The 23,051-nt window shown below is 43.9% G+C and overlaps 1 protein-coding gene across 8 annotated transcripts in view; it reads left to right on the forward strand.

Annotated features, from left to right (window-relative positions):
* MBTD1 (mbt domain containing 1) overlaps nt 1–23,051 on the forward strand; it is a 131,951-nt gene that overhangs the window by 62,286 nt on the left and 46,614 nt on the right. For all 8 annotated transcript variants that reach the window (XM_033960511.1, XM_033960510.1, XM_033960516.1 and 5 more), the window contains 2 exons: nt 16,946–17,050; nt 20,388–20,535. In XM_033960511.1, the coding sequence (XP_033816402.1) occupies nt 16,946–17,050; nt 20,388–20,535 (253 nt within the window). The remainder of the gene's footprint in view (nt 1–16,945; nt 17,051–20,387; nt 20,536–23,051) is intronic.

The raw sequence follows: 23,051 nt of genomic DNA on the forward strand, positions 1-23,051 counted from the left end.
TTGGGTTTTTTTATATTTCATGAATGCCAACTTTTTCGCCTTTATTTTCTCCGCCACTAGTTTGGAGAACCATATCGGCTTCCTTTTTCTCTTGTTTTTATTGATTTTCTTCACTTAAAGGTCCGTGGCCATTTTTATCGCTCCTTTCAGCTTAGACAACTGTCTTTCCACTTCTCTTATGTCTCCCATCCTAACAGCTCTTTCTTCAGGTACTCTCCCATTGCATTAAAGTCCGTACGTTTGAAATCTAGGACTTTAAGTATCGTGCGGCCGCTCTCCACTTTAGCCATTATATCAAACCAAACTGTTTGATGATCGCTACTTCCCAGGTGAGCACCCACTTGAACATTAGAGATACTCTCTCCATTTGTGAGGACCAGATCCAATATCGCTTTTTCCCTTGTGGGTTCCGTCACCATTTGTCTGAGCAGAGCCTCTTGAAAAGCATCCACAATCTCCCTACTTCTTTCCGATTCCGCAGACGGAACATTCCGGTCTGCATTCAGCAGGTTGAAATCTCCCAACAGCACAACCTCCTCTTTCCTTCCAAACTTTTGGATATCCACAATCAGATCCTTATCAATTTGCTGCGATTGAGTCAGAGGTCTGTAGACTACACCCACGTAGATAGAAGTTCCATCTTCTCTTTTCAGAGCGATCCATATCACTTCTTCCTCTCCCCAGGTCCCTTGCATTTCGGTCGCTTGGATATTGATCTTTACATAGAGAGCTATTCCTCCACCTTTTTGACCATCTCTGTCCTTCCTAAAAAGATTATATCCCGGTATGTTTGCATCCCATCCATGTGATTCACTGAACCATGTCTCTGTGATAGCGACAATATCTAGATCTGCCACTAACATCAGGGCTTGCAGATCATGAACTTTGTTGCTTAGACTGCGAGCATTTATGGTCATCACTTTCCAGCTATTTTTCAGCGGTAATCTCTTTTTTCGTATGGATTTTTGTTTCGTTTCACTCTCCGTTGCAATACTAAGAAATGAGGAAAAACTTAAAAGGTTAGGGCTCTTCAGCTTGGAAAAGAATCCGCCAAGGGGAGTCTACAAAATCCTGAGTGGTGTAGAATGGGTACACGTGAATTAATTTTTACTCAGTCAAAAATTATAATGACTAGGGGATACTCGATTAAGTTACAGGGAAATACTTTTAATACCAATAGGAGGAAATATTTTTTATTCAGAGAATAGTTAAGCTGTAGAATGTGTTGCTAGAGGTTGTGGTAAGAGCGGTTAATGTAGCTGGTTTTAAGAAAGGTTTGGACAATTTCCTGGAGGAAAACTCCATAGTCTGTTATTGAAACAGACATGGGGGAAGCCAGTGCTTGTCCTGGTTCGGTAGCATGGAATGTTGCAACTATTTGGGTTTTTGCCAGATACTAGCGACATGGATTGGCCACTGCGAAGATGGGCTACTGGCCTAGATGGACCATTGGTCTGACGCAGTAAGGCTATTCTTATTTTCTTATTCATACCGTCATCCAGACGGGATGGTTGGTTCGGCCAAGCAGTTCTACAAAATTTATTCTCCATTTATGTTTATTAAGAACTTTATATACCGCATAATAGCCTAAAAGGATTTAAGCGGTTTACAATACACAATTCATATTCATCAAGAAAAGAACTCCATTGAAAATAGAAAAGGAAAGATTAAGAACAAAAGTTAAATTTATTTATTTTTTTCATAGCAAATATCTCAACAGTAACAATTCTAATAGTAAAACAATAAAACACAGATCACAGTCCCAAACTCTGTTCTAAGTTGGAAAAAAAATGCTTTTAAATGTCTTTTAAAATTTAGATACGATTCTTCTTTTCTCAAATCTATGGGCAGATTATTCCATAATCATGGAACTAAATAAAACAATGCACAATCTAGTTGGTGCAAGATGTGCCTTTAAAATATGAGGAACGACTACCCTCTTGTCATTCAGAGATCATAATAAATACCTTGGGGTGTTGAATAGCACCAAATTAGAAAGATATGAAGGCTGTAACTGGAATAATGCTGTATGTGCTAACATTTTTTTTTTTTATAAATTTTTATTCATTTTAAATCTTTCAACAAGTGTACTAACATTAAGATCTTAAATTTGATCCTAAATTCCATTGGTAACCAATGGAATTTTAAATACAAAGGTATCACATGATCACAAATAAACGCTGGGCCTAGTAGTCTAATTGCAGTATTCTCAAGTTTTTCAAGTTTCAAGTTTTTTATTTATTCTTGATTAATCGCTTTCTCTAATTCAAAGCGATGTACAAATCAAATTTAGTTAAAAGAGAACAAACAAACAAACAAAACAAACTTTGGGAATTACAATGCTTACAAAGGTTAAAACTTGTTCTTTAGCACTCTCCAGACCAGTAGAGGTTAACTTTACGATTGGGTATATATCTAATCATGACCAGCAGGTGGAGACTGAAAACAAAACTTTGGGACAGTATATCCTAGCCCCTCCTCTCTATTTCCCTCAGTCTTCTTTCAGTCTCCAGCAGGTGTTGAGTGATCTGTACCCATCTCCCTTGGTAGGGCTGTTGGAATTTGTTTAGAGGTTTATTGTCCCTGTTTTTAGCCGGACGGAGCTTGGACGGACTCTGTTTGGGGGTTCGTCCGACCTCGGGGGTGTCAAACCCGGCGGGTCACGAGCGGGGTCCCTCCCCCCACTTCCTCCACCTCCCCATATTTTTTTAGAGGAGCCTCAGCAGTAAGCCTTGCCCCCTAAATCAAGCAAGGCATATTGCTTCGAGAGCCTGTGGAGTCTGTTCTGTAAAAAAAAAAAAAAAAAAATCCTGAGGTAGTGCTGGTCTGGAGGGTTGTATCCCTTTAAGAAAACTGTATTTTACTGTATTTTTTCATCTAACCGGCACTTTTTTACAGCTAGGTCGCGTATGGAGCAATGAGCACTTCTAAAGGGAAAAAGTGCTCATTGTGCTCCAGACGCGAGGCACTCGCGGCCGGCCTGTGCAAGCGGTGTTCAGGCCGGTGCGGTGGAGGAGCTCCGTCGGAAGCGGCTGCAGGCGCCCAGAGCTCCCCGCCGATGGTGCCTCGCGAGTCGGCAGGGAACGGTGGAGAAGCCCGGTCTTCTCCGTCCGCCCACGGAGGGATTCCCCGAGCCGCCGACGGTCGGGTTTTAGAGGATTCCCTCTCAGCTGATATTTTGACAGCTGATGCCGGCTTGCCTGTTTTAGCGGCTGAGACTATTCAGGTCTCTCAGCCGCTGCAGGCTATGGAGGGAGCTGTTTTGGCGGGAAAGACGCCATCTTCTCTGTCTGGCCCCTCCATTTTGTCTTCCACCTCAGGTGACCTTCCCCCTGTTTTGGCTAAGCAGGGGCAGGTTTCTGCTGGGTCCCCTGCTGTGGCAGGGAGTCCCTTGGGACCCTCGGGGGGGTTTTCCCCTGATTTTTTCTTTTCATTATGCAAAGCCTATTTTCAGGCGGCTGGGGGTCCCGGTTGCGCCCAGGGGGTCTCGGGGGGTGGGGTTTCCTCCGCGCTCCCTGCGGCTTTGCCTCTCTCGTCTGACGTGACGTCCCCTCCGCCGCCTCTCTTGTCCAAGCGTCCGCGGGTGTCGTGGGACGAGGATTTGTGGTCGGAGGAACGTGTCGGTCTGGAGGAGGACCTGGACCCTTCTGAGGAATTCCAGGACCCTCTGGAGGGGACGGAAGCTGGCGGCGGGTTGTCGGGTTTCCCGTTCTCCAGTGACGAGGCGTCCGTGGTGCGCCTTTTTCAGAGAGATGAGCTGCCTGACCTTATTCAACAGGTTTCTTCGGCTTTGCGTTTTGAGGACGCGCCGCCGGAGACTCCGCGTGTGGGGGACCCTCTGTTACGAGGGATCCGTTCCGTTTCCCGCTCTTTTCCTATGCATCAGGATATTCGGGATATTATTCTTGAGCAGTGGAAAACGCCGGAGACGCCGTTTCGGCTGGCGCGCAGCATGGCTCGCCTGTATCCCATTCCTGAAGGGGATCGGGCTACGTTAGCTTCGCCAGTCGTGGATGCGGTGGTCTCGGCTATTTCCAAGCGGCATACCGTGCCTGTTGAGGGCGGTTCTGCCTTGCGGGACTCTGAGGAGCGCAAATTGGAGACCATCCTTAAGCAAAATTTTCAAGTCTCTGCCTTTGGGGTCCAGGCGGCTATTTGTGGGGGACTGGTCGCTCACGCCGTGTTTCGGTGGGCGGAGCGGGTCTTGGATCGAGAGTCTGACGACTGGTCTCTGGTGGATCAGGAGGTAGCGAAGATTGAGATGGCTGCCTCATTCCTCTCGGATGCTCTGTATGACTTGGTGCGGATCTCGGCTAAGTCCATGGCTTTTGGCGTGGCCGCAAGGCGTGTGTTGTGGCTGCGCGCTTGGGCGGCGGATGCTGCGTCCAAAGCTAAGCTTACTAAATTTCCCTTTCGGGGGTCGTTTTTATTTGGAGAGGACTTGGATAAGTTGATTCAGACTCTGTCGGACTCGAAAGTTCCCCGTTTGCCGGAGGACCGTGCCCGCCCGGCGTCTCGGGGTGGTGCGGCCCGGGGGCGTTTGCGGGAATTTCGCAAGTATCGCCCTGGGCGTGGGGCTGCTTCTTTCCAGTCTCCGGGGTTTTCCCGGGGTCGGTTCTTCCAGCGCATGCAGCCCTTTCGGGGGGCCCGTCGGGGGGCAGGGAACCCCTCCGCCGGTTCCCCCGCTTCCCGTCCTGCACAATGACGCCTTGCCGGCGCCCCCCTTGGTTCCGGTGGGGGCCCGGCTGCGTGACTTTTTTCCCAAATGGGCCGAGATCACGTCCGATCAGTGGGTCCTGGAGGTGGTGCGGGACGGTTATGCCCTGGAGTTCGCCCGCTCTCTGCCGGATTTTTTCCTCGCTTCTCCGTGTCAGACTCCTGGGAAGACGCTGGCGTTTCGCCAGACCCTTCAGCGCTTGCTAGATCTCAGGGCAGTAGTTCCAGTGCCCCCCCCGGAGTGGGGCACGGGCAGGTACTCCATTTACTTTGTGGTGCCCAAAAAGGAGGGGACTTTTCGGCCCATCCTCGATTTGAAAGGGGTCAACAGGGCTCTCAAGGTTCCCTCTTTCCGTATGGAAACGCTGCGGTCGGTCATTCTGGCGGTTCAGCCGGGGGAGTTTCTCACTTCTCTCGATCTGACGGAGGCCTACTTGCATGTTCCTATTCGGACCTCTCATCAGCGTTTCCTGCGCTTTGCGATCTTGGGTCGGCACTATCAGTTCTGTGCGCTTCCCTTTGGGCTGGCCACGGCTCCCCGGACGTTCACCAAGGTGATGGTGGTCGTCGCGGCAGCCTTGCGGTCGGAGGGCATTCTGGTACACCCCTACCTGGACGACTGGTTAATTCGGGCCAAGTCGTTGCAGGAAAGCTCCCGGGTTACGGCTCGGGTGGTGGAGTTTCTCCGGTCGCTGGGCTGGGTGGTCAACCTTTCCAAGAGTCGGTTGGTTCCGGCTCAGCGTCTGGAGTACCTCGGGGTGCTGTTCGACACCTCCTTGGGGAAGGTCTTCCTCCCAGAGGCCCGGGTGAGCAAATTGCAGTCTCAGATTCGCCTGCTTTTGGCGTCCCGGTGTCCTCGGGCGCGAGATTTCCTCCAGGTCCTGGGGTCGATGGCGGCGTCCCTGGACGTGGTGAGGTGGGCGCGGGCCCACATGCGTCCTCTCCAGTATGCTCTGCTCCGGAGGTGGTCTCCCCAGAGGCACGGGATGGATGTTCCGGTTCCCCTGCGAGGCTTGGCGCGCTGCAGTCTGCGTTGGTGGCTCCGGACCCCTCACCTAGTTCAGGGGGTGGGTCTGGATCTTCCGCAGTGGACGGTGCTCCTTACGGATGCGAGTCTCCTGGGTTGGGGGGCCCAGTGTCTGGGTCACTCAGCTCAGGGAACCTGGTCCACGGAGGAGGCCTCCTGGTCGATCAACGTGTTGGAGACCAGGGCGGTCCGGCTGGCGCTGTTGGCTTTCCACTCCCTTTTGTTGGGCAAGTCGGTCAGAGTCCTGTCGGACAATGCCACGGCGGTGGCTTATGTCAATCGTCAGGGGGGCACCAAGAGCACTCTGGTGGCGCAGGAGGCGGCTCGGCTCATGGTTTGGGCGGAGTCGCATCTTCTGGACCTCTCGGCCTCTCACATTGCCGGGGTAGAAAACGTTCAGGCGGACTTCCTCAGTCGTCACTTCTTGGATCCGGGAGAGTGGTGTCTCGGCGCCGAGGCGTTTCAGTTGCTAGTGCGTGCTTGGGGGCAGCCCCTGATGGATCTGATGGCTACAAGTGGCAACGCCAAAGTACCCCGCTTCTTCAGTCGTCGCAGGGACGGTCTGGCCGAGGGTCTGGATGCTCTGGTCCAACCGTGGCCAACGGAGGGGCTGTTGTATGTGTTCCCTCCTTGGCCATTAGTGGGCAGAGTACTGCTTCGCATTGTTCGCCATCCGGGGCTGGTGGTCTTGGTGGCTCCGGATTGGCCTCGTCGTCCGTGGTATGCGGATCTGGTGAGGCATCTGGTGGCGGATCCTCTTCCTCTGCCTCTCGGGTGCGATCTTCTGACGCAGGGTCCCATTCCCATGTTCGACCCGGCTCCCTTTTGTCTTACGGCTTGGCTCTTGAAAGGGGCCGCCTGAGTAAGAAGGGATATTCCGACAAGGTGATCTCTACACTTTTGGGGTCCCGGAGGCTTTCTACCTCTCGGGCTTATGTACGGGTTTGGCGTCTTTTTGAGGAATGGTGCCGAGCGCGGGGAGTGGTCTCCTTTCGCGCTTCTCTGCCTAACATTCTAGAGTTTTTGCAGGATGGCCTGGATAGGGGCCTGGCCTGGTCTTCTCTTCGGGTTCATCTGGCGGCCCTGTCGGCTTTTCGGGGGCTGGTGACAGGTCAGCGTTTGTCAGCCATTCCTGATGTGATTCGCTTTCTTAGGGCGGCCAAGTTGATCAGGCCTCCCATAAGGCCCTCGATTCCCTCTTGGGACCTCAATCTGGTTCTCTCTGTTCTAGTGCGCCCTCCTTTCGAGCCGTTGGATGGCTGTTCGTTGAAGGACCTTACGCTGAAGTCGGTCTTTTTGGTGGCCATTACTTCCGCTAGACGGGTGTCTGAGCTACAGGCTTTCTCTTGTAGGGCTCCCTTCCTGGAGTTTTCGAAGGAGCGGGTTGTTTTGCGGCCTGTTCCTTCCTTTCTGCCGAAGGTAGTTTCTCCTTTTCATGTCAATCAATCGGTGGTCCTCCCAGTCTTGGGTAGTCGGGAGGGTTCTTCTGAGCAACGACAGCTGCGCAAGTTGGATGTCGGTCGGGTCCTCCATGCTTATGTGCAGCAGACCCGGGATTTTCAGAGCTCCAATCATCTCTTTGTGCTTCTGGCGGGTCCTCGTCGGGGGGCTGGCGCTTCTAAGGCTACTATTGCGCGTTGGATCAAGGAGATGATTGCTTCCGCTTATCTTCTGAGTCAGAAGCCGGTTCCGGAGTTTCTCAAGGCTCATTCCACTAGGGGTCAGGCGGCTTCTTGGGCTGAGTCGTCGCTCGTGCCTCCGGTGGATATTTGTAAGGCTGCGGTTTGATCCTCCTTGCATTCATTTGTTCGGCATTATCGGGTAGATGTTCAGGCGCGTCGGGACGCGGTGTTCGGTGAGCGTGTTCTGGTATCGGCCCTTCGGGGGTCCCGCCCGTGAGAGGGACTGCTTTGGTACGTCCCAATCGTAAAGTTAACCTCTACTGGTCTGGAGAGTGCTAAAGAAGGAGAAATTAGGTTCTTACCTGCTAATTTACTTTCTTTTAGCTTCTCCAGACCAGTAGAGGTCCCCACCCTGTCTGTTGTTGTTGTTGTTGGGGCTGTTGCGCGGGCAGTTTTTGGTTTTTGCTGCGGGTTCTAGTATTTTTCTAGGGCCGGGGAGAATTGAAGAACAGCGGCTGTGGCTCGGCTGGCTTAGCTGGCGAGCTGTGGGGACCTTCTTCCTTCGGGAATTTCTCCTCTGCATTTTCCAACAGCATTTTTGGGTATGTTATTTGTTACTCCTTTCGGAGTATTGTTTTTTTTTTTCTCTCTGTTGTTTTCCAGTTCTTGGTTCTGCTTGGCTATTCGGCAGACTGAGGGAAATAGAGAGGAGGGGCTAGGATATACTGTCCCAAAGTTTTGTTTTCAGTCTCCACCTGCTGGTCATGATTAGATATATACCCAATCGTAAAGTTAACCTCTACTGGTCTGGAGAAGCTAAAAGAAAGTAAATTAGCAGGTAAGAACCTAATTTCTCCTTATACTACATTGGGTAAAAATAGGGTTATGAAATACATTCGTTATATAAAAGATTAAACATAGGAAAACACATTAGGAAAAACAATAAATAAAAAATCAGGAATTAAAAGCATCATTAAAAAGAAATGTTTTTAATAGTGATTTAAATTTTACCAAATCTTGATCGTTCCGTATAAAAATTGGAAGAGCATTCCAGGTTTGAGGGGCTGTTACGGAAAATATAAATTGCCGTCTAGTATTAATCAATTTCAGTGAAGGTACTGTTAATAGATTTTGATCAATAGATCTATTCTGCACTGTTTGCAAATGCTTCAACTGTCCAACCCAATGCCTGCATATACTAAATTACCATAATCTAACTTTGACAATACAAAGGCATGAATTAATGTATGCAATGATTTCTCATCCCAAAAATCTCAAATGGCTCTAAGCTGTCTTAGTGCCCCAAAACCTTTAGCAACCACGCTTGATACCTATTCCTGAAAATGTAAATGACAGTCGATTATAACCCCCAAATATCTGAAGCTATCTACTAATTTTATACTGCAATTATTTAATGAAAAATCTAGTTGAGGTGTTGCTTTATCTCCAGAGATGCAACATGCTATGGTCTTAGACATATTTAAAACCAATTTATGATCACTCAACCATTCTTCTATTCTATTTAAGCTAGCCAAAAGAGGACCTAGATCAGGGCTGCCCAAGTCCGGTCCTCGAGATCTACTGGCAGGCCAGGTTTTCAGGATATCTACAATGAACATGCATGAGAGAGATTTGCATACCAAGAAGGCAGTGCAGGCAAATCTTTCTCACGCATGTTCATTGTAGATATCCTGAAAACTTGGCCTGCCAGTAGATCTCGAGGACCGGACTTGGGCAACCCTGACCTAGATCTAACGTGGCAGGTGATAGTCTATAGACTAGTAGGATGTCATCTACTATAAATGTGCCAGACTCATGTTAATACAAAAATTATTACCTCTTTCATGATCCTGTCAGCTAGGGAATCCCACATGTAAGAATATATTTCCTGCTTGTCCTAGGATAAAGCACAGTTAGTTACTTACCTGTAACAGGTGTTATCTGAGGATAACAGGCAGATAGTCTTATAACCCTCCCACCTTCCCTAGTCAACTTCTTAACTTTTTTTTACTGAACTGATAGTTCCGTGAGCCGATGGGTGGGAAGGCACCGGCACATGCGTGGTACAGGCGGTCCATGAGACTTTTAAAAGTGACAGTACACATCCAAGATGGATGCCACTACCTGACTGCTTAGGAGATGCCTTCAAATTTCTCTCTCTCGTTAGCGAGTGCAAACTTCTTCTGATGCCAAAGAGAAGGGGAAAAAGTGTCGGTGGAGCCTCCCAACGCTTGGAAGCTGCGCCTATTGCTACTATTGATGAATTTCTTAGACGTCTTCAACATGAGCCCATACTGTCGAATCACCCGCTGGAGACACCGGCAGCAAGTAATGCTGCAGCGAACATCCCTGGGCTTGATGTGACTCTGATCCCCGACCTTAGAGCCCCGCCTCCGCAGCCGCAGGGAGCCAGCTCACCGCGAGATGAAAGCATACCCAAAGAGGAAGTGTTTACACCCTGAGAGGCCAGTATTTTGGATGGCTTGCCAACAGAGATCTCTCAGAGCATATTAAGCTTGTGGAAAGAACCTGCGGAGGAAACATCGCAAGTAATGGAGAAACAAGGCCTACAAGAGGTAAATCCAGCAGTTGAACAATCTAAAACTATGCCTGGAGGTTCTTTTATGGTTGTTAAACCTCCAGAGGTTACTTTAGACGCTCTTTGGGACTTGATAGTGAATTTAGAAAAATCTCTTAACCTGCAAATAAAAGACCTAGACAAAAAATGAAAAGCACAGGATTTGACTTCTTATCAAACAGATATTCAGAAAATGGATAAAGACGTGACAACAATTAAACAAACTCAAGAGTTAATGATCAAAGGTAATATTATTTTGAGGAGGAAACTGGAAGCCTTAGAAATTAGTAATCAAATTAACAATGTACGTTTATTAAATTTTCCAAAAGTACCTTCAATAACTCCTAGAGATATGGTGAAGCGGTACTTCATAGAAATTTTAAATATACCAGAAGACACACTACCACCTCTTACACAGGCTTATTATTTGCCAATAAAGGCCCAAGATCAACAGACCTTGGAATGTGACCAACAAGAAATATCACTAGATGTTACTACATGTTAGAAACCTCAGATAAAACATTGGTTAGACCAGCAACTCTCTTAATAACTGTAGCATTATCCCCAGACAAGGACTGGATTATGAAATTATTCTTCAGAAATAGATCTAAAAAATTCTTGGGATTAAATATTCTGATATTTCCTGACGTCTCTAGAGAAATGCAGAAATGGAGGTGTCAATTCCTGATTTTGAAACCTGGAGTAACCCAAATTGGAGGTGTTTTCTTTCTTCGATATCCTTGCAAGTGCATAGTTAGGTATCGTTCCTTAAAATATGTTTTCTTTGATCTGTCTCAGCTGACCAGTTTTCTATCTCTAAGACGTCTGGAAAATGAGGGAGTAACAACTTCTTAAAAATAGATTTGGACTCATGTCTAGCAGCAAATATATGTTTTCTCTTTAGTTAATATTACCTTCTTATTTTACTCATATACATCTTGGATTCAAAATTTTGAGGACTTGAGTGGGATTAAGTAATTTTCTTTTTGCTCTATTAATGTAATTTCCTGTAATATTAAGTCTTAATCAAACTTTTTTGTACAAATCGAAATGCTTGGAAAATTATTTTGAAATCTTATAAATAAATAAAAAGTGACAGTACACTTTTTCACTATCCGTACTGGGCTCCACGGATGACATCACCACATGTGAGAATATCTAACTGCTGTCCTTGGATAACAACTTTACAGGTAAGTAACTGTGCTATCCTCTTTAACTGCCTTTACCATGTCTTCTTATAGGAGTTGCTGAATTATGACTATTGAAAAAAACCATTATGGGGCTCATAATCGAAAGAGAAAAACGTCCAAAAACCGGCCTAAGTCGGCACTGACGAACATTTCTCAAAAATGTCCAAACAACGATAATAAAACCGGGTTTTGGACGTATTTAAAAACGACCTAGGCCTTCATAGTGCCGCTCAATATCCAGAGCTAAACGGGGCATTTCGGGAGGCGTGTCGAAGGCGGGAGTTGGGCGGGACGTGGGACGGCTTAGACTTAGTCGTACAGCAGTGGTCTCAAACTTGCGGCCCGGGGGCCACATGCGGCACGCCAGGTACTATTTTGAGGCCCTCGCTATGTTTATCATAATCACAAAAGTAAAATAAAACAGTTTCTTGATCATATGTCTCTTTAACTATAAATTATAATATTATTATTAAGACTTAGCTAAAAGGAAAGATTTATAAACTATAAAGAGTTTTACAACATGCAAAATTGTCATTTCTTTAATAAGACATTAACTATTTTTTTCTGAGGCCCTCCAAGTGCCTACAAATTCAAAATGTGGCCCTGCAAAGGGTTTGAGTTTGAGACCACAGTCGTACAGCATGTAAAACCGAAAGTTTTACAACAGAGCTTAGACGGAACTTGGACGTTGTGACTTAGACCATGTAAAACATGGTCTAAGTCACAAAAACCCACCTAAACTCACCAAATAAGTACTTAAAACACATAACACAGACCCCACACACTACCCCAGTGATCACCAACCCTCCCCCACCCCCATAAAAATTTTACTCACAACTTTAAATTTCAGCCTCCAGACCATCATCACCTGGCCACCTGGCATAAGAAGGTCTAGTCGTCCAGCCCAGAGGCAGCTTAGGTCATCTTGGGGGTGGGTTAGGGACCCATAGAGAAGAGGACCCATGCTCCTAAGCCCCTGTAATCACTGCATTGATACTTAAACATGTGCAGTCCCCTATACACCCCCAAAACCCTTTTTTACTAGCATCTAAGTGGCTCCTGAAGCCAGAAGGGCTATTGGGGTGGTAGATAAGTGGGTCTAGGGGATTCTGGAGGTGGTTTGGGGGGCTCACCGTGACCTAGAAAGGAGCTGTAGGGAGGAGAAGCCATAGCACCCTTTTTGTGAAGTTCACAGGAGTGCCGTGTAAGGTACCCCACTATTTAGGTGGCATGTCTGGGTGTTCAATCCATCACTTTGCAGACCCCTCCCACGTCCAACAGGGCTTATTCTAGGCATTTTGGACTTGGACGGAAATGTGATATAAAGATGGACGATTTAGCGGCTTGGACGATCAGATCCGCAAGACGTATAATTAGACGATTTTCGAAAGTAAAAAAGAGTTGGACATCTCTTTCGAAAATGTGTCTTAGGCTCTTTTTAACTTTGGACGACTTGCGAGATGGACGTAAATGGACTTGGACGTCTCTTTCGATTATGCCCCTCTATGTTCCTAATTCAGTTTTGAAATTACCTCAGGGAATTTTATGTGCTTTTATTCACATATGTTCTTTAGTATGCATGTATTTCTTGATTTAATTTGCATATATGCACACATATGCTAACCCTCCTCAGCCCTGCACCCAAGATATGCTCGAGACCTGTAAACTTACATATGTACAGGATACGTGCACATAAGTTTATCTGTGTATTGAGTGGGCAGTTGTATAAATGTTTATTGCTGCATGTAACCATTGCCTTGGGGTCCTTTTTTTAAACTGCACTAAGAAATGGGCTTCACACGCCCTTATATGGGCCTTTCCCATGTGCTAAGCCCCTTTCTAGTGCGGCCATCTAAAAGGCCTTTTTCAGTTTGTTTCATTAATGGCCGTGCGTTTTTGTTAGCATTACATAGAAACATAGAAATAGACGGCAGATAAGGGTCCACGGCCCATCTAGTCTGCCCACCCTAATGTCCCTCCCCTACCTTTGCCCTGTGAATAGATCCCATGTGCCGATCCCATTTGGACTTAAAATCAGGCACGCTGCTGGCCTCAATCACCTGTAGTGGAAGACTATTCCAGCGATCAACCACTCTTTCAGTGAAAAAGAATTTCCTGGTGTCACCTCTTAGTTTCCCGCCCCTGATTTTCGACGGATGCCCTCTTGTTGTCGTGGGACCCTTGAAAAAGAAGATATCTTCCTCCGCCTCGATGCGGCCCGTAAGATACTTGAATGTCTCGATCATGTCTCCCCTCTCTCTGCGCTCCTCGAGCGAGTATAGCTGTAATTTGTCAAGCCGTTCTTCGTATGGAAGATCCTTGAGTCCCGAGACCATCCGGGTGGCCATTCTTTGCACCGACTCCAGTCTCAGCACATCCTTGCGATAATGCGGCCTCCAGAATTGCACACAGTATTCCAGGTGGGGCCTCACCATGGATCTATACAATGGCATAATGACTTCCGCCTTACGACTGACGAAACCCTTTCGTATGCAGCCCATGATTTGTCTTGCCTTGGACGAAGCCTGCTCCACTTGATTGGCAGACTTCATGTCCTCACTGACGATTACCCCCAAGTCACCGTTTTTGCTAGGATCTCGCCATTAAGGGTATAAGACTTGCATGGATTTTGGCTGCCCAGGTGCATAACTTTGCATTTTTTGGCATTGAAGTTGAGTTGCCATGTCCTAGACCATCGCTCCAGTAGGAATAGGTCGTGCATCATGTTGTCGGGCCTTGAATCTTCGTCTGTTGTGCATTTGCCCACTACATTACTCAGTTTGGCGTCATTGGCGAATAATGTTATTTTACCTCGAAGCCCTTCTGCCAAGTCTCTTATAAAGATGTTGAATAGGATTGGGCCCAAGACTGAGCCCTGTGGTACTCCACTAATCACCTCCGTCATTTCGGAGGGGGTGCCGTTCACCACCACCCTTTGGAGCCTACCTCCAAGCCAGCTCCCAACCCATTTCGTCAATGTGTCACCTAATCCTATAGAACTCATCTTGCTCAGCAACCTGCGGTGTGGTACGCTATCGAATGCTTTGCTAAAGTCCAGGTACACGATGTCCAGGGACTCCCCAATATCCAGCTTCCCCGTCACCCAGTCAAAGAAGCTGATCAGGTTAGATTGGCAGGATCTCCCCTTAGTAAATCCATGTTGTCGGGGATCCCGTAGATTCTCCTCATCCAGGATCTTATCCAATTGGTGTTTGATTAGAGTTTCCATTAGTTTGCTCACTATCGATGTTAGACTCACTGGTCTGTAGTTTGCTGTCTCCATCTTTGAGCCTTTCTTGTGGAGTGGAATGACGTTAGCCGTCCTCCAGTCCAACGGGACGCTGCCTGTACTAAGGGAGAGGTTGAAAAGCGCGGACAGTGGCTCCACCAAAACATCACTCAGCTCCCTAAGCACCCTGGGGTGCAGGTTGTCCGGCCCCATTGCTCACTGTAGACACTGCTGGGCGTAAACTCAAAGTTACTAAACGGGTCAACTGAGCCAACCCTTGTCTGTAGCTGAGGGCCGTTTAATATATAATCGCAGGAGCACTTAGTGACAGCTATTTAGGTGGCATTAGGGGCTCCCACGTTATGGACGCGTGGTAATGTGCACTGATTAGCACATCCACATCCATTCTTTGCCTCTGACATGCCCCCACCCAAAAAATATAGAAAAAATAACTACTGCATGGTTAGCACTCACAGATGGCAAAACTAATGCTGAATGCTTTTAGCATTTCCTACATTGGGGACATTTTTGCTGTGTTAGGCACACATAAGCACTTAGCACAGCTTACTGAAAGGACCCTTATACGTGCTGAAGTAGTTTTTGAAAAAGTCACCTTCATCGGGAGAGGGGGTAACATTCTGTAGCATCCCTCCAGGCACAGACAACTGGGTTATGCACCTATACCAGCAGATGGAGACTGAGAACTACTGACTTATAAGACACCTATATGTAGGCTGTGCATTCCCTCCTGAGTCAGTCCCTGAATAGAAAATCAGGAGACCAGCCCCTCAACATATAGCCTATACATTCCTCTCGCGGTGCTAAAGGCTCGTCAGCTACAGCTTTGCATGAGAGAATTTGGTTCCTAAAAAAATCCATTGCTGAAAAAAATGCTTTTCTGTAAACCACACTTGGTCATGGTTTATAGAGTAGCTCTTATGCCTGAGAACCATACCTAACTTTAAGTATGGCTATTTGCATTAACGAAAACAATGGGCGTGAGCGGACTGCTGGGAACGATTTACCATTGGTCTGACCCAGCAGCAGCAAGCAGCAGCGAAGATGCCCTTAATCTATAACTAAAAAAATCAAATGGCCAAACTATATCCATTTATGTTATATACAGCCCTGTCTTCAGAAATCCATATACAGTTATAAGGATCTGGATGTAAATATGTGTGGGTATAAATCTACCCCACACTGTATCTTCAAGGATGCCTCAGCCCCACCACTCCACCGCTGTGTGATTTCTAAAAAAAACTGCAGGAAGATTTACATGGTGCTTCATCATTGATACACTTGTTGTGTATCAAGTGTTTTTCTCAAATAGCATTTTCCCTGTTTCTCTTATTTTTAAATACTTTTGTTTTATAGTTATTTTAAATATGATAAATATAATAAATAGTATAAATATAAAGTGCATTTGTACTTAGCTTAATCACAGCCAAACCTGGGAGTCTGACCCGACATGTTTCGCACAAAGAAGTGCTGTATCGAGTCTCCCTATGGTAACAAAGAAAAGGAAGCTGTAACACAAACATTCTTATACAACTGCCTCCTTCGCTTAAGCTATCAACTAAATTTCACCCATTCATAAATCTCACACTGACCGAGGTCGCTGCCGTCATCCGACTCCAAGTAAGGTATGAGAGAAAGATGGCGGCAGTGTCATACCCCGGAGTTTAAATACACCTTTCAAATCATGATGTCTGCAGTCTTATGACAAACAGTCCCTCCCCCTATGGCTTATTAGCTCAATCCACTGCCAATCAATGTGGCCCATTCGATCTCATTATTCAGCCCCTGAGGCTCAACAGTATCTAACATGAAAATATATCTTTGCTCGCTCTCATTCAACTTTCTCTGATCTATAACTATGCACATAACTTAAAGGAATGCCCCTGATCCACCCATTTCTGTGCCCCCTTTTTTAACTTGCACATTCTAATTTGCACCGGTAAGTGCTTGTTAAAAAGTCAATTACTAGCAATAATTAACTTGTTCTATTAAATTGCATGCGCAAATCATGTATGTGCCCAAATTTGTGCATGCAGTTTTCCTCATTTTTATAGAATTAGGGTAAAATAAAATACGTGCATAATGCATGTACATATTTTATCGCCACACATGCTCTGCTAAAACTGTGCTCCAGAAAGACCTGTAGGTGGATTGCATGAAAGCATGTTTACTCCTTTGCAATTTTGGAAGAGATTTTTTCTGTATATAAAAACACGCTTTACATTCCGGAGAGGCTTTATAACGTTACCTACAAATATTCAAAAATAATCTTGAGTTATAGAGGAGCTGTGTTGTGACTTTTGGGAACACTGCTAAAGATCTTAAAGGTCTGAGGCCCTGTCTAAAGTGCAGCAGGAAAGAATCAGGTTTAGAAAGAGTCCTTTCTTCCAACCTTCATCTGGCTTGAGGAGCCTGGTATTAATTCATAGGAGAAAGCGAGAAAAAAAGAGAGATCATGTTTGTCATTAAATAAAGCAGGAAGGCACTTGAATTTGAATCTTGTTATCTTGAAGTTTGATTGAGATTCTTGCTTTTATGATAGCATCCATTGGTTTGATTCTTTAGGTAAAAGAAATAGACCAAAGTGGAGAATGGTTTAAGGAGGGAATGAAACTGGAAGCAATAGATCCCCTAAACCTTTCTGCAATATGTGTTGCAACTATTCGAAAGGTAAGAGGCATACAGTCAACAGAGTGTTTATTTTACTAGTGGAAACAAAATCTTTTGGGCAAAGCTACAATGAGCCTTCATGTGCAACTGCGTAGGTCCTGAATGTACTCCAGTTTGATAGCTTTCAGGCTTGCAGTGGTATATAAGAAGTTAAATTATAAAATAAAATTTAGTAACCTGCTGGAGCCACTGTAATTCCCCCAAGAATCTTGGTATGTGTCTATCCTTAGGCAATAAGTGTCATATCTTGTCCACCAGGGGTTACCAATACTATCTCTGTAGCTTTCCCAGCTCCTGTATAGCATTCTGCTATGGCATTGGGTTCAAACCCAAGATCTATATAAAAGACCTAAAACTCAACTAAGAAAGTAAAAATGTAAGCATCTTATGATTTATACCTTCTTTCTCTATAGTAATGATGAAATTGATTTTAGATTTTTTTTTTTTTATTCTTTCAGTCTAAAAGATGTAGAAAAGACATAATGGGCCAAAAAATGTCTGAGGGCAAAAGACAATTTGAATATTGAATTAAATAAGATCAAATTTGGCATGGGTAGGAGAGGAAGCCAGTGAAAAGGCATCATGACATTTGACTGTGGGCCAGATCAGATTGAAGATTCTAGAGAAACAATATCCCAAATAATGGCCTAATGTAGTCCTCCAGGAGAAGCATTTACACTTTGTGCAGCATAGAAACTTTGGTACACTGAGTTGTCTCTCCCCTCTTCACCCAGTCTTTCTCTCTCTCAATGGAAATAATTACATAGGCCTTGTTTTACATGATTCCTGCACCACACCCCGATTCCTAATGGGCTGCCTATTGGTTATTCAGATGTGTATTTCATTTTTGTTATAAATTCGATTGTAAAACCTACTAGATGAATCATATAGATTTCTTAATGGTTGTTATGCTTGCTTATGGTTTTTATTTATATCCCGCTTTATAAAAAAACACAAATTACAAAACACATATGAGCACGGACTTGCCTTAACTGCCTTGTCTTACATAAAATACACATCAAAAACAATCCACCCCACCCTCACATACAATACTCACCCACACACCATGTAAATGATACATACATGTAAACAAAATCCACTTTATTCTAGAAAATTGCGTGCCTAAATTACTGAGTGGGGCACAATTATTCTAGGACAATTCCCAAATATTTAAAATTGTTAACCACTGTTATAGGAGAACCACAAAGAACAGGAACTATCGATGGTTTAAGATATAGACCTGTAAGCCATCAAACTATTGATTTTGAAGATTTTAAGACCCTAATACACTGCTTCACAAGTATTTTTGTGGCTGTGACCCCAAGATTGTGGTCAAATGAAATTGTGTAATCCCCGCCAACCCCCCCCCCAAAAAAAAAAAGTGCAGGATAATAATGAGGGCCCACATAGGTCAGGACACCAAAGGCATGTTTTGTGACCCCATTTGGTGTCCTGACACACAGTTTGGGAATCTCTGTTCTATTAAACCTTGCATCCTGTAAACCTTTGGGTTTCAGAAAATGTACTATTCTCTGTTCTAGCAGTATTTCCATTAATTTACTCATTATAGGTCAGAGTAAATTAATGGAAACACTGCTAAAATCAGAAGATAATGTAGTTTCTGGAATCTGTATTCACAATTGTTCATGTAAACCACAAGCCTCAGCTAGCCCCGCCATCATTGGCCAAGAGCCTTAGAGTAGAGTTACCATATGACCCTAAAAATAAAAGGATGAATTGAGATAGCCAGGTTTTACTTCCATTGAAAGCAATGGAAGTAAAATCTGGATGTCTCAATCCGTCCTCCATTTTCTGGATCCATATGGTAACCCTACCTTAGAATGCATCTCTCCCAGAGCTTGGTACATGTGCTTTTTGAATTTGACCATTAGGTGTCACAGTCATATAATGGCTGTGAATACTGCTAATATGCTCTCTTGTATTCTTTGTGACTTCTTTTTATTACAAAATATATCATTGGATTATTTTGCTTGTGTTGAACATATATAGAGAATAATAATGCATATGTAGAGAACAATAATTAACCATTCTAAATCAAGAACTAGATATCTAAAACATAAGAATGTTATCAGTTGTAGAGAAAAATGTGAGCTTTCCATAATTTATATCTTCCTTAGAAATAGAAAAGGTGAAATTGGTTTGATGGTTATGCATGTAGCAGTATTATTTCAAGCTTCATTGCCTTACATAAGAATGGTATTGAGTTTTCTGTAAAGGGCCTTGCAGTTTAGTGGCACAATTAGTAAAAGAGCTGATGGGATATCTGTCTCCTAGCCATTTTTATTAAATAGCACTTTAAAAAACATTAAATTAAAGCACTGCAATTTGTCATCTTTGAGTCCACTTTTGGTGGGGAAAAAAACAACTAATATATGCCTTTTTTCACCTTGAATTTGGTACCTCTTGTCTAGATTTCTAGTTCTTGATTTAGAATGGTGCATTATTGTTCTCTACATATGTTCAACTCTAGCAAAATGATATATTTTGTAATAAAAAGAAGTCACAAAGAATACGAGAGAGCATATTAGCAGTATTAACAGCCATTATATGACTGTGACATCTAATGGTCAAACTCAAAAAGCATATGTACCAAGCTCTGGGAGGAGATGCATTCTAAGGTAGGGTTACCATATGGATCCAGAAAAAGGAGGACGGATTGAGACATCCAGATTGTAAGGCAATGAAGCTTGAAATAATACTACTACATGCATAACCATCAAACCAATTTCACCTTTTCTATTTCTAAGGAAGATATAAATTATGCAAAGCTCACATTTTTCTCTGCAACTGATAACATTCTTATGTATTTGCTTGTTTGAGATTTTGCAGTGAATCAGTGACACTTTCTCCTAGGAGAAACAGGAAACTCGGGTTAGATCAGTGGTCTCAAACCCATGGCCCGGGGGCCACATGCGGCCTGCCAGGTACTATTTTGAGGCCCTCGGTATGTTTATCATAATCACAAAAGTAAAATAAAACAGTTTCTTGATCATATGTCTCTTTAGCTATAAATGACAATATTATTATTAAGACATAGCCAAAGGGAAAGATTTATAAACTATAAAGAGTTTTACCTCATGCAAAATTGTCATTTCTTTAATAAGACATTAACTATTTATTTCTGAGGCCCTCCAAGCAAGTACCTACAAATCCAAAATGTGACCCTGCAAAAGGTTTGAGTTTGAGACCACTGGGTTAGATGGACCATTGGTCTGACCCATTATGGCTGTTCTTATATTCTTAGAGAAGAGCAATAATTAACTGAGGGTTTTTTGTTTTTCTGGAATTTTGTTGCATTTGTTTATTTTTGGAAAAGGTGTTAGCTGATGGTTACCTTATGATTGGGATCGACGGCTCAGAAGCAGCAGATGGCTCGGACTGGTTTTGTTACCATGCCACCTCCCCTTCAATATTTCCTGTTGGTTTCTGTGAAATTAACATGATTGAACTGACTCCACCTCGAGGTAAAATATGCAAGTCTAAAATAGCCTGAATAATGGGTAGGGGGGATGGGATGATGGTTAATTATAACTATACATATTATAAGATACAGTAATAAGAGTTGCAAGTGTTGTACTTGAATGCTGTTTATTTAATGCCTGTACACTTGATGAAAGTTTGAAAATGAATAAAGAAATTTAAAAAATAAAAAAATTAGCCTGCAGTACACCTCAGGCTTCAGAGAGGAGTGTGTGGCATAGTGGTTACAGCCCAAAATCTATTACTATAAAAGATCTTAAACAAAATAATAAATGAATTGTGCTCGGCTAAATTAACACCAAACCACTGGCAATAGTGCTATAAAGTACATCAGCACACCCTGCCTGCCTACCTCAAAATAAAAATCATTGTTTTGGATGTGGAATAGAACTTGATTCATGGCGGTGGAGGTTTTGGAACACTTTTTATTTTATACCATGAGGTATTTAACCATTGGCAGCCCCTGGCCTGCAATTTTAGGATTGCCATCAAAAGTTAGAGTTGTGTTTGCACAATGAGACAAGTGGATTAACACTTTGTTGAAGATTCACCGCTGTGCCTATAAAGACAAGATAAGTGAGCCTTCCATTAAAACCTTGAGTCTATTTAAAATTCCCGTGTAAATGTTTACTAAGATATCAAGATAAAGATTACATTTTTTGGGATCCTCTACAATTAGAGCCGTTTTTACTAGTTCAAGAAACTCATAAATCATCTTAAATCAAAAATTGATAATTACTGTCTTAGGAGTTAATTAAAAATACCAGTACGAATTGAGAATTTTGATTTCTTGGAATATTATTTACTTTGATTACATTACTATAAATCTCTTAATTATGATTGTGATTTCTTTTGATTTAAAAATAGCAATCTCCCTAAATGTGGGCTTGATGGAAAATGTTGGTTGTTTTAATATTACTACAGATGTAGTTTATTTCTTTTCTTCTTCTTGTTTTGTATTGAAAATTCCATTCTTATACTTTGTGTAATGTATAATTTTGAAAATTACAATAAAAAAAAGATAAGTGAGCCTTTATATTTTTACATCTTGTTGCAGATTTATTTGAGGTAGGCAGGCAGGATGTGCTATGATGTACTTTATAACACCATTGCCAGTGGTTTGGTGTTAATTTAACTGAGCCCAATTCATTTGTTTTGTTTGTTTTTTGTATATTTAGTTTGAGTTGAAGATCTTAAGATTTTTGAAGAGTCTCCTGAGGTAGTGGTTACAGCTACAGCCTCAACACCCTGAATTTGTGGGTTCAGACTCTGCATGGCTCCTTGGCAAGTCACTTTATCCTTCACTGCCCCAGATACATTAGATAGATTGTGAGCACACTGGAACAGATAAGGAAAATTCTTGAAGTACCTGTATGTAAACCGCCATGAGTGTGGTTGTAAAACTACAAAAAGGCAGTACACTTCTCCCTCCGTATTCACGGTTTCAGCAGTCACGGTTTCGATTATTCACGGTTTTTAGCTTGCTGGCTCCTCCCCCCAAATTACATCAGCTTGCATAGAGAAATCGCTGATTACAAGCATTTACAGAGAAAATCGCCAATTCCCAGCACTTTCGTCACCGTGTTTTGCCTCTCCTTCAGGAAAAGGCCAGGTCTCCCACCATGTTATTGGCGGTTTCACCATATTCATGAGGGTTTTTAATAGAAAACAGTGAATAACATATGAAAAGTTATTTATGGTTTTTCTGTATTTGCGGTTCCTTTAATCCCCTATTAGAGAATGACACGGTGACAAAATTCATCACCGTTCCCGTCCCCGCGGATAACCGCGGGAAACCATCTTCATGTCATTCTTTAAGGAGAGAGGGAAGAATCAGAGAATGAATGGCCACAACCACTGACCCTCAAGCTTTGCTTTGAAAAATGCTGGTGTAGAAGGACTAAGGTTGAAATAGACACTAGAAAATGACATGGGATTATTTCCCGCGGTTATCCAAGGGGACGAGAACGGTGATGAATTTTGTCGCCGTGTCATTCTCTATCCCCTATCACAGCGAATAAGGAGGGAGAAGTGTATACAAGTCCCAATTCCTTTCCCCCTTTCTGGCTGTAGCGTGATAACTAAGTTCCAGTCCAGAGGCACTTAACCTGACCAGTGCCACTAAATGTTGGCACTAATCGGTCATTTTGAAAGTGGGAGCAAAATTTAGGAGGAGCCAGAAGTTACACAGGTCCCGGCAATATTCAATGCTGGTGCCTATGTAGTTAACCAGGCACGTAAGACTGCATAAATAACAGCCCTTACTATGCCTGCTTATCTATGTGGGTGCAGACACTGAATACCTATCTGCATGCATATAACCTTTGGGTACTTTTCTGCAGATTGAAGATTGACCCAACCCACCCCTGAACAAGCTTCTAATACTGCTAGGCTAGATGTTTTTCAACCAAGACCTCAGGGACCACCTGGCCAATCGGGTTTTCAGAATACCCATATTTGCATGCAGTAGTGAATGTGTATGCTCATACATCTCATGCAT

Source organism: Geotrypetes seraphini, chromosome 10 (genome assembly GCF_902459505.1).
Source record: "Geotrypetes seraphini chromosome 10, aGeoSer1.1, whole genome shotgun sequence".
In the NCBI taxonomy this organism is placed as follows: domain Eukaryota; kingdom Metazoa; phylum Chordata; class Amphibia; order Gymnophiona; family Dermophiidae; genus Geotrypetes; species Geotrypetes seraphini.